This window comes from Porites lutea, chromosome 9, assembly GCF_958299795.1.
Source record: "Porites lutea chromosome 9, jaPorLute2.1, whole genome shotgun sequence".
In the NCBI taxonomy this organism is placed as follows: domain Eukaryota; kingdom Metazoa; phylum Cnidaria; class Anthozoa; order Scleractinia; family Poritidae; genus Porites; species Porites lutea.
Window position 1 is genome coordinate 31,678,909 of NC_133209.1, and position 12,500 is coordinate 31,691,408.

The 12,500-nt window shown below is 40.5% G+C and overlaps 1 protein-coding gene across 1 annotated transcript in view; it reads right to left on the bottom strand.

The window, feature by feature from the left end:
* Window positions 1-3,126: 3,126 nt before the first annotated feature.
* The window catches only part of LOC140949187 (tolloid-like protein 2), a 25,426-nt gene continuing 16,052 nt past the window's right edge, over window positions 3,127-12,500 (bottom strand). The window contains exons 5-6 of the mRNA XM_073398416.1: window positions 9,339-9,746; window positions 3,127-4,159 (exon numbers count right to left, since the gene is read on the bottom strand). Coding sequence (XP_073254517.1) covers window positions 4,071-4,159; window positions 9,339-9,746 — 497 coding nt within the window. The 3' untranslated portion in view covers window positions 3,127-4,070. The remainder of the gene's footprint in view (window positions 4,160-9,338; window positions 9,747-12,500) is intronic.

Consider the following 12,500-nt stretch of genomic DNA (forward strand, 5'->3'; position numbering starts at 1 on the left):
AAAACCGTGACCACCACAAATATTTCTGGAATGTTATTGTGTTGAAAGAAAAAAGCAAATCAGGCTTGATAAAATTTAGGGTGTGTTCTTTCGACGAATCCAATAACGGACTTTTAATCCGAGATTTGCTGGACAAGTTTCGCGGTCGAAAGGGACGCGAAATCCGAAATTGGATTTGTAACCTTAGTAGCCCGTCGCAAACGGGTGCAATAGTGGCAGCCTCTCAAGAAATGACGTGTTTTCTAATTTTTGATAAATTATGCGATTATACCATGCAGAATTTTGTGGCCGGCAGTTCGAATAGCGACGATGGTACGTAAACAGATCAAGAAAGAAGCGCGTTAAAGTTGAAAATTATCTAAAGGTTCTAACACGATCGAGTGCCTATCGCGTCTATAGGCGAGTTTGTAGAAAGATAGGAGTTCATTTGTCCCTTTTACTTGTGTTTTTAAGCGACAAATGGTTAGCCTATGGATATTTTACTATACAGAAACAATCTTCCAGTGTTTTCAGATGTTTAATGGCAAATGGCAACAACTAGAAAACTCTACCGGAATACTTCAACTAGAAATATCGCTGGATCATCTGACTAATTTCGGATCCACTGTGACTGGAACAGTGTAGATCACTAATCCGTTAATCGGAGCTAATCTGGATTCGGATTCTTCGGATTTCAAATCCAAGGAATCCTTTTTCCAAAAGGATTCACCAGATCAAAAATCCGGATTTGGATTTGCCGAAAGGAACTCGAAATGCGTGGCTAGCCAGCGAGCAAGCTCTCCGTGGCGCTCTAGTGGCGGGGTGAGGAGGGAATCTGGAAATTGAATTCCTCCTCCAATTCCCCTGTGGCTCCCCGTCAACTGAGCTGTAAGATTTCCGCCAATCAGCGTGAAGCGGAAACGAGCGTGAATCAAGCAAACATTGAAAAACGCGTGAAAGCACGCGCCAAGGGTAATGACGTCATTACTAATGTCATCTCCGCCAATCAGCATTTCACATTGACTTTTTAGATGCATATATTCAAATTCCAGAGACGTAGTTGCAAGCCCCCCTTCCTTTTCCCGCCCCGCCTCCAGAGCGCCCCGGAGAGCTTGCTCGCAGGCTATTTTGTGGCTTGCTCGCATGTCCTGACCCTTGCTATTATTGGTCTTAACACAATAAACATTCTTGAACTATTTCAAGTGTTCACGGTTTTCCCGCTCGCACTGTAACCTTTCCTGATGCAAATCTTTTTACCTTTCATGATAAAAGATCGAAATGTGCCCAAAAGCAGTTTTTATTGATGAATTATCATAAATCTACAGAATCGAAATTTAAAAAGACGAGTATCGAAATCAAAAACAAAGATGTCATCCATCTAAGAATAATTTTTTGCGAGAATTAGTTCTGAATAGTTATATGTTAAGCTAATACTGAAAGGAAGAAAGTAAACAAGCAGTGCTGCCATTTGAATAGTGCCAGTCATCTTATCATTTTAAGTTTTTCAGATCAAATTCAGCCCGTTTCTATCAACCTCAAAGGTGAACGAGCGGGCAATTTTTTTGCCGGAGGGGTTAACCAATTGCCTGAAAATTGTCGAAAGTTGCCCAAATTGTCGAAAAGAAATGAGGGTCATATGATGCACTAACATAGGCGCTCATAGGAGCTCATAAACACGTTGAAAGAAATAGCTGTCTCTGCCATTTCGACGGCCGAAGATGTCAAGGATACGAATCACGTTATTGTTGACTACAAAGTTGGCATATGCCGTTTCAGTGTTAATAAGTGCGATGTTACTGACACGTTGTTGCCTCATGGTGCTGCGAAGGTAAGTTCTCAATCTCCGTAACGCACTGAATAATTGTTCTGCGGAGGATGTAGCAGGTATCGCTGCAAGGATAGACTGTTTGAATGCAGAGGTCCACGCAACACGTAAATATAAGTGTCTGGTTCCTCTTGCCGGGTATGTAAACTCACACTAAATAACTGGAAACATGCCCGCGACAAAATGGTCAAGACTGATGTTTGTTACTTTATCCATAAACCATCTCGTCCAGCCATGTCAGACGCGTAGCTTCTCACTGAATTTATAGCCCTCAAAATATTTTAATACAATTTTGAGTCTGTTTGATACGGGGAAGAGGGGGTTACCCCCTCCCCTAAAGTGGCCTGTACAGAGTGTTTCCGTCCAAAAGGGGAATCTTTGTCAAATTCAGGTGTTTGAAAAGGAAGGGATCTCTTCCTTTCTTAATTATATGAAAGGTTAGGGAAATTTGTTTAGGAAACTTTAATAAAAGTTCCTGAGGTCCTTTTATGGATAACGTATTTCGAATAGACGCAGTTTATAGTTGAAACATTATGGTTTATTGTTAAGAGCTAACATAAGAATGACAAAAATTTTTTCTGCTAGTAGGCATATGTAAGCGACAGGACCTGCATAAACTGAGTCCAGTAGTCCCAGAACAACTTTTATTATCGAGTAATCACAAGAAACTCCTTGAGACAGGGCTTTTATGAACTGATACAGTTGTCTATGCTGGATTCTGGGTCTTATTAAAATCAGCTATATTACTCTAACACGGTTAATTGACAGTCAGTAGAGCGGTGGTGTGGGGAGCAGAAGGTCTAGTGTAGCCGAACCAACACTGAGGGTCTTGAAATGGCAGAGAAAGAACAGTTCCTTTGTCCCTTGAACGGCTCGACCTTCGTCGTGTAGCTTAACTGACTAGATAAATATGGCTGCCCATATCCAGCAATGTCCTTTACATAATTTACTCGATGATTATAACCATTTTTTTTAACTTATAATTAATTGTAGATTATATTTAGCTCACACGTGCAGTATTAGTGATCCTAAAAATTACTGAATAGAGCGGTTTTCATTTGAGTGTCGAAAAGTAATTGGTTTTGCACTTTCTACACGATGCGATTGGCTTAAAAGATTCGCGCCACCTTTTCATCCAATCAGAAGTAAAACCAAAGCCAATTGTGACGCGCTCGCATGCATTTTCCCGCCCTTTGCGTCAGCCACATCTAATTACTTCGAGTTTTGATTGGTTCAATGTATTGTCTGTGTCCTATGTGATTGGCCAGAGTAATTACTTTGGTTTTGGTTTTACGACACTCAAACGAAAACCACTCTAGCTCTGATTACATGCAATGGAAATGTACTTAGACTCGGTTCATATGGAGAAAACTTATGTCCCAGGTTGAAAGGTCACTCGCCAACCCGAGCCACCGTGGTGAAGCCAAATTTTCGTACAGTTCCTTACAAACCTTGAATAACTGTTTACATGAGAAACAAAACATCGGCTCGGCCGAAAGGGTGGCCCGCCTAGCTGGGTAACGCGGCCTTTTTCGATAAGGGTCACCCTCCTAGCCGAGCCAACTCGGCTAAGGCGAGACAATCAGAGCATGCGCGAGCGCTGTTGTAAGCTCTTGGCTCGGGCAAATGGGTCAACTATAAATAAAGCTTGCTAAAGTTGACCCTTTTCCAGGGGCAACTTTTCTCCATATAAACGAGAACGGAAAAAGGCAACAAGTTCTGGTTGGTTTTCGTTTTACCCGCTACCATTTTTCAGTATTGTTTTTGAGCTTAAAAACAATAAAAATGCTAACGGGCAAATGCGTTTCCTAGCTAAGTTATATAAGAAAATCACTAGCGCTCTTGTGCAGGGCGGCACACTTTCAAGTTGGTCTTGGTTGCCGTCATTACATGACCACTTGTAACTACGTTTATTTCATGGAGAACATGAACTCGAGACAATGGTTTTTTTTCTTTTTCTGAACTTGAAACAATCCTTGACAACTCCTAAAAACCTCCCTAAAATTTGACAAATTAAACAAGGTCAAAGGATTGTGGTAAAGTTTGGAAAATATGAGCGCGACCTCAGTTTTTAAGTGGCGTTTTGTCTGCTTGTGAATACCGGAAGGAGATTTAACAAGTGAAAAAGAATCGCAGTCAGATAAACACTGCGACAATTTTTAACGTTTTAGATAAATTCACTCAAAAGTATTTAAGTTCCTAGTTATAAAGTGAAAGCGTTATTTCATGTGAATTTATAACGACCAAAGAGTCTGGCTGGATTTGTTCAGAAGAGACTGTCCTTTGACTTAGCCATTAACAGAGCTGAGAGGAACAAAAGGGCCATCGGATGCAAGATGGAAAGTCGTCCCTGGCCTACAATAAATAAAAGGAATTAAAATTAAAGAATACACAGTTAAACGTACCTCTCGACAACGGCCACCTTGGGGACAGAAGAAAGTGGCTGTTGTAGAGAGGTGGCCGTTAGTAGAGGTTCGACTGTATTGCACGGTTAAGGTAATTCCCTTAAAATTGTTCCACTATCAAACTTTTTTTGAAACTTGGCATAATCAACATTCATGATCTGAACATTAAAAAAATGCAATAAAAAGAAGGGATCACCGTGCTTGTTTACGCGTCAGCAGACTCTTAAACTGGGGTATTTTTACTGGTTGCGCGTTAAAAATTCGAATCCCCATCTTACAGAATGAAGTCTTTGTTACTTGAAACACACAAATTTTTTTCTTAAACATAAAGCTTCTTTTATTCAAATAAACAGTATTGCTTCATTTAATTCGTTTTTGATTGCCTGGTTGTGGGGATATTGCACTTTTTCGGATAGTTCCGTAGTTAGCTTGAAGTCCACGCCTTGACCCAAACACACCAAATACGAAACTATTTCCCCCAATAAAATCATGTTCTACTATCAAACTTTTTTTCTTCTTCAAATATGTTCTTTATTAGACTGTTCTTAGCAAATCGGGAGTCACCGTGCTTGATTCCTCACAAACTGCTGTGAAAGGTGCACATGGTTTTGAGATCGCAGTCAGGATGGATAATTTGCACGGCGTGGACTGGGGCGAGATACAAAATAATGCCCATCGTGTTCGAATCAAGCTTGTTTTCGGTTGTTTTTAAGTGTTTGATATCGCCAACACAGAAATTCAAACTTGAAAAGAGTACATTAAATACCAAGGAATGAGGTAAGTCAAGATTTGATGAGATTTTGGAGTTATGAATCTTTATTTTGGATTATTTTGTAGCGCCGGCGTTCTGTTTAATTCCAGTGAGCTAGGGCTCGTTTTTTTGCTTTTGCACAATAATGCTTGACAAAGAAACTTGAAGAAAAAACTATCGATTCCTATTCTTCATATGTTTGCTTGTTTGGTTTCTACACACAGCAAAATGTGAATTCAGCAGCAAACTTCGTGTTTACATCAAAGACTGGTCTCCCTCGCGTGGTTCTGGTGCTACGTTGGGTCTTGTTTGTTCCAAAAATATTCGTCTCTCAGTAGTATAGGAGGGACCGGTTACTCCGGATTTTTGCGCAGAAATTTCATTAACTTGCGCAGGAATTTCATTTACTTGCGCAGGAATACATTAACGCCAATGACGTCATAACCTTTTGTCTTTATCTCATGAATAAAATGCGCAGGAATCTCATTAAGATAAGGTCGTGTGCTATTTTTAGTTTGTTTAGGTTTTCTAGTTACTTTAAGGTCGATAAACGTCTTCGTTTTCGATTGGTTAGTTAGAAAATAAACGTTTTCATTGGTTAATTCATAGTGTCTGAGGAGTAAAGTCAAACTTGTCTGTGACTGAAAATCACCGAGACATAACGTAATTATGCAAGTCCTATTTCCTGCTGCTGTGATTGTCCTAGTTCCGGTTCACTGATTTTTGGCGGGCAAATCGTGCATATTAATGACGGCAAGGGCAAACTAGCTCTTTTAAGCACGAAAGACAATGCTTTACCTACCCATCTCCCTTTTCATTTTTATTTTCCTCCTCCTCTACAGTTTTGTTAATTTCCCTCCTCAATTTCTTATTCCCTCTCCACAATATTAATCTTTCCCCACCTCCTCCTCATTCTTTTTTTATCCTCCTCCTTCACAATTTTTATTATTTTCCCTCCTCAATCTTCATTTCCCTCCTCCTCCAAAATTTTATTATTTTCCCTCCTCCACCTCCACCTCCTCATTTATTCTATATATTTTTCCATCCACAAATACATCGACCTCCTATCGACCCTACATCGACCCCACATCGACCCTACATCGACCCCACATCGACCCAACATCGACCCTAGGCTCAACTTTTTTTAACACAGCTTGGTGAATAGTGAAACTATATACAACCACCACCACATTTTTTCCCTCCTCAATTTTTTTACACGCTTGGAAATTTTTGCTTCAAATTGGGCTAACTTTGTTCGACACCGTGCGAAGCCTGGGTCTTAATAAAGACAAATTTAAGATGGCGACGTGAAGCCAGACGAACTACGGCTGATTATAACGGCATTGAAGAGGCGTGAAAACATCAGGAATTGCAGTTTCAAACCAATAAATGAAATGAAGACAAGTTAAATTATTCATATAGTAATATACAGCTCAGTAGACATCATGTCATTTAGAGCAGGAGCTCTGTTCTGTATATCGATTATCGTCCTAATTATCGATCTCTTTCGTAAAAGCTAAGTTTCTAAATGCCTTCTTTAAGAACTTCACTTCGGTGACTTTAACTTATCTTCATTAAGAAGTTTGAAGCGACACCTTTCTTGTTTGGTGGGGGTGTTTTAATGTCAAAGAGGAGACCTCAAATTCACTTGAACGTGGTTGAACTGGTGTTGTTTGACGATGACATGATGTATTATTGTAACTTACCACTTTTCAACGAACAGAATTCCTGGCTATTTTATTATTATCTGGCACGAAGGTTAGCATTTTGTCTTGAGAATTCATGAAGTAGAAATCGCTTTACTGAGAATAGGGTAACCTCGGAGAGGAGGAGTGATTTTCTTGCTTCTCGCAAGACATGCAAAACCTGTTAGTTCATCCATGAACAAGCGTGATGCGAACCTAATTGACCTAAAAATGGTATTTTTTGTGGAAAAAATTCATGTGCGTAAGCTCCAAACTTGAGCAACTAAAGCATCAAAACAAAGGATAAATACCTTCTTCATGTTTTCCTCGTTTTCGTTTTTGAGATATGGGCACCAAACAGCAGATATAAAACCCTTTCCGAAGCTTACTTCAGCCGGACTTTTCTCTCAAGAACCTCGCAAGAAACTCTTTCTTCGCCGACATGAAGCTAGTCTCAAAATATTCGAAGACAAGGCATGCAAGGTACCGACAAAAACTCTTTCTTCGCAGCTTCTGTCTCGCTCGTCAAAACATGGTTTATTAGTACCAGTGCTCTCTCATATGGCGATAAAGCCTGACCGATTTTCGCTCTTGGCGGGCTGGCAATATGGCCGCGCAGAATTTCAAAGAAGAGGACTGGGGAGACGGGGACACTTTTCGTGGCCGAAATTGGGCAAAAAATATCGTGTTAAGCGTGTTATTCCCTCCTCCTCAGTTCTATTGTTTTCCCTCCACCACCACCACCGCCACCACCACATTTGTATTGTTTTCTCTCCACCACCACCACCACCGCCACAACCACATTTCTATTGTTTTCTTTCCACCACCAAATCAAAAACAATTAAAAACAATAGAAATGTGGCGGTGGTGGTGGTGGTGGAGGGAAAACAATAGAAATGTGGTGGTGGTGGAGAGAAAACAATTGAAATGTGGAGGAGGAGGAGGAGGGGAAAACAATAGAAATGAGGAGGACGGAATAAAAAAAATTGAGGAGGGAAAAAATGTGGTGGTGGTTGTATATAGTTTCACTATTCATCAAGCTGTGTTGAAAAAAAGTTGAGTCTAGCGTCGATGTTGGGTCGATGTTGGGTCGATGTGGGGTCGATGTGGGGTCGATGTAGGGTCAATAGGAGGACGATGTATTTGTGGATGGAAAAATATACAGAATAAATGAGGAGGTGGAGGTGGAGGAGCGAAAATAATAAAATTGTGGAGGAGGAGGGAAATCAAGATTGAGGAGGGAAAATAATAAAAATTGTGAAGGGGGATGATAAAAAAAGAATGAGGAGGAGGTGGGGAAAGATTAATATTGTGGACAGGAAATAAAAAAAATGAGGAGGGAAATTAATAAAATTGTGGAGGAGGAGGAAAATAAAAATGAAAAGGGGATAGGTAGGTAAAAAGCATTGTCTTTCGTGCTAAAAAGAGCTAGTTTGCCCTTGCCCTCATTAATATGCACGATTTGCCCGCCAAAAATCTGTGAACCGGAACTAGAACAATCACAGCAGCAGGAAATAGGACGCTTATCGACCTTAAAGTAACTAGAAAACCTAAAGAAACTAAAAATAGCACACGACCTTATCTTAATCAGATTCCTGCGTATTTCATTCATGAGATAAAGACAAAAGGTTATGACGTCATTGGCGTTAATGTATTCCTGCGCAAAAATCCGGCGTAACCGGTCCCTTCTACACTACTTCTCTCCACTCTCGGAGTTTGAACAACATATGTACAGTAGCGATCCCAGGCCAGAGAACGGCTCGTTAATGCAGTTGGAAAGCCGTAGAGCTGTCCCATAGGCTTCACGGCCCCCATAACCCAAAGCCTCAGCCAGGACATTTTAATAATTCCACAACTCGACGGCCGCTATGTGAAAAACCACTGCAGACTTCGGGATCACGCACATTTCTCTCATTTTCTTGTTTTTCGATAGCAAACCAGGAAGCTGTCTGCCGATCTGCGGCATTATTATTGCGAATAAAAGCTTTAGCTCTGCAAAAGCGGTCCTTGTTTGTTCTTTCCACGCTAGTGGGAAGAACCGCCGCCATCTTGGATGTCGCAATGTTATGCGCAGTAGAGGGTGTGCAGTGCAAAACTAGGGAATTACCTTTAGTGTGTATTTTATTGTAATATCATATGGAATCCTTTTATGAGACACGCTCTATTTTGGTCAGTGTGTCATGTATGGCGTAGCCTGTTCCAGGCCTTCAGATAGTGGAGTGCGACGCGAATTAAGAGAGCGGGGAGAAAGTAAGGAGGAAGAGAGAACCTTCATCCCCTACCCCACCCCCTCACTGTTTTCCTGCTCACTTCTACTCCTGCCCGTCCCCACTATCTGAACGCCAAGAACAGGCTACGTATGGCGAGTCAAAACAGAAGAGCAGCTCTCTAAAGAAGTGTTGCTACTTCTACTGATTAGCTGCATGGGTGACAAGCCATGAATATCCTGTCTCGCAGACTCTTATTCCTTTTTTCTTTTCTTTCTTTTATTGGCCGGTTTTTTGTGGATCCGAGAGAAGCGTGTGAAAGAAAGCATATTTAGCATGGAAGAAGAAACGTTCGAGTTCGCATGGTAACTCAGTCAACAGGTACACTCAACGGTCGAGGTGCATGACACTGATGAAACACTAAATTAAAATACAACCGAGTATACATAACTAACGCCTTATAATTACTTATGTTCATATACACACCTGCTTTAAAAGAGGCTTTGAATCCTCTGTAAGTAGTAGTGGTGTTACTATCACTCTTGAAATGTACCCAGACCATGTTACCCGAGCTCTTAATCGTACTAGGCTTGTTGGTACCACATACGGGTTTGGAGAGAATTGAACCATACCTTCCATCAAAACTTACGAGAGGTAAGTAAGGGTATAGAGAGATGGCTTCTCTCACCTCCAGATAGTCGTTCTCACAGTCTGTGCTTTGCTCCAGTTCGAATATTTCAAAGGTAAGTTGTACCTGCCGTCCTTCAGGAACAATTAAGTACCATTCCCATTCGAAACTCTCAGGGTACTTTTTTGATTCAACAACTTTTGGGGTGCCAATCTCAAAGGTTTCACCTTCCGTTGCATTTAGGACGCTTGTAAAGCCAGAAGAAGCTAAAACAAAAGTGAACGAACCATGTAATAATGTTGTTCCATCCCAATGACAATGCAATGACGTCTTCAGACCGTTAAGCAAGTGCCGGGGAAGGGGGGTGGGGGTTGTTGACAAGTACCTTGCGACTTGTCTAATACTCTCTAAAATCTAAAATAACTTTGTCAGCCCCGCGGGCCTCTAAAAATTTGGTTCCGACCCAGGCCACTCCAGATTAGCCACTAAATTACCATCTTCAATGGTAGGAAAATAGGAGCACGAGTTTTTATAACACTTAAAATTGCACCAGTGCAAGCTCAGCAAGAAACGTTTTCTTGCAAGTTTTCTTTCTGCTTTCCTTACCCTTAATGTATTATTATTTTTTAGAATAATTACATTGATGATTATCGAAAATAGAGCGCTATGATTGGCTAGGAGCTTTACTTTATTCCGCTATAATCACCGCGCGGTGATTATAACATTGAAGGCTAGCAGTTTTCAAAATGGCAGCCAGGTTTTTTGATGTTTCGGAGTCTGAAATTGATCAATATATAGAGGATATTACATGGCCGCGCGGAGATACGAAATTTCTCTTCGAGTGTTGAAAAATATTTCACGAGTGAGCGCAGCGAACGAGTGAGATATTTTTCAACACTCGAAGAGAAATTTCGTATCCCCAAGCGGCCATGTAATGTTCTATTTATTATATAAACACCAATGAAATACCAAACCATTTCACTTTAATAGTTTTTTGGTGTGAAAAGCGTGATTAATTATGTAGCCATAGTAACGGCGATCTTTTCGCAAGTGAAGATAACATGTTATTTTCACGTGTGAAGATATCATGTTTTCGCCGAAAGCTCACCTGGTATTTCATTGGTGTTTATATGATAAATAATTTTATTTTCTCGAATAATCATCAATGTAATTGTACTAAAACAATTAGTCGCCTCAGGCCACGTGAATATCGGCGACTAATTGTTAAATAGACACATGTACAGATCAAATCATACTGCTTTAAGCAAAATGTAATGCATGCAGAATAGAGTAGAGAAGTGATGACGTCACAAAAATCTTTCTAAAATAGGCCTGGATCGTAACGTTGCGAATTAGGTCAATTTAGAAATGATAATAATTTCCAACAAATTAATTTTCAACAAATTATGTCGTCATAACGTCGTCACATTACGACTTTGCGTCAATCAAATTATACCTAGATGTTGGAAATGATGAGCAAATTATTCTGTGAAAATAGAGAGGCCTCCGAGTCTCCCCCTGTCCTAGGAATTAGGAAGCAAAGCAAAGCAGGGTCTGAATAAGGGTTAAGTGACCATGACAAACTTTGATGACCCGCGATAAACTTATTGTCCAGGTAAATCGATGTTAGTTTGTATCCACTCTATCGATTGAGGCTTGATACTTGATTTCAAATGTAGGGGAGAACCTCCCATGGGATTGCGGTCCGGTTCCCCTTCAGAGGGTTGAAATTAAGCCCCTAAACACTTAATGAGAGCAATCTGTGCATGGTTCAAACTTTACTTGACCCCTTAAAGAAATCGTTTTAAACTGAGAGCTAAATAGGAACTAGGCCAGGAGGAAGAGGAGGCTACAAATGACCATCTTTTGGATCGTTACCTTTACACCACAGTTATGAAAAACTGTTTTCAGTGATACCACAAATGCGAGACGCAATGTTTATCAGACAATCTTGGTCCTAGGGTCTTATCCCTTTCTTCTTCGAGAAAGGACCTCAGTTACAGTTGGTCAGGTGGCTCCCATAGTCTGGGAGTTAACAAGGATTTTTCCCAAGGGAGGGGTAGTAAAGTGTCAAATTGTCACTGTTGTAGGTATGATGCAATACTACACTAAGGGCTTTAAAGCAACAGAGTCTGTTCTATCGCACTTTGTAATAAAATTGCCGCACTTTTTAATACCTATCGCACTTTGTAATAACACTTGTCGCACTTTATAACAACAGACCACTGCACTTTGTAATAAAATAAGCTGTCGCACTTTGTAATAAACTTGAAATGGATGGTCGGAGGACAAGTAAGCCCAATCATAAGTATCATCATCGACAACAACAGCAACAACAACAACAACAACAAGAATACATGTAGTAATAGTTATGTAATAACATTCCACTAAACGTTTTCAGCACCACTTTCTCAAATTGGGGTAGAGAAAAGTGTTCACATCAACTGCGGCCTTCCGACTTCAAGATCTTTTTAGGAAAGTACAACTATTTCTACGTGGACGGCCTCGCATTAAAGCGAGAGTCCGTAGTAGTGATGGGATTTTGTATTGGAATTGAGCTGATATCCGTGTTATCGGGTTTTCCATAAAAGTAAGATGTCCTCAACTGTATAAGTAAAATGGTTTGAAAGTTTCGGTCAACAAAGAAATCCGGGTTTCATTACCTGCGAGGATATGACCAGAAGATATAACGAGATTTTAGTGTTTTTTGCCATGAATAAGCGCTATAATAATATTTCATAGAACCGAAAAACACAAAGATCGAGCACAACACGGTGCCACAATCATCATCATCATCATCGTTATTATTGCTGTGGAGCGACTGTAGGGAGCAAGCAGCAACATAATCAGGATTTAAGGGAAATATATAAGGTAGGACGAATTCTCGAATTCATCACTTTTTACCACAATGCATTGTATTTAACCAGAGTGCATTGCGCCACGAACAACTCAAATAAAACAAGGCGAAGTTTGGTGGGTGAGAGAGTGCATCGTTCGCTGCCCAGACTTAGAGTTTTCTT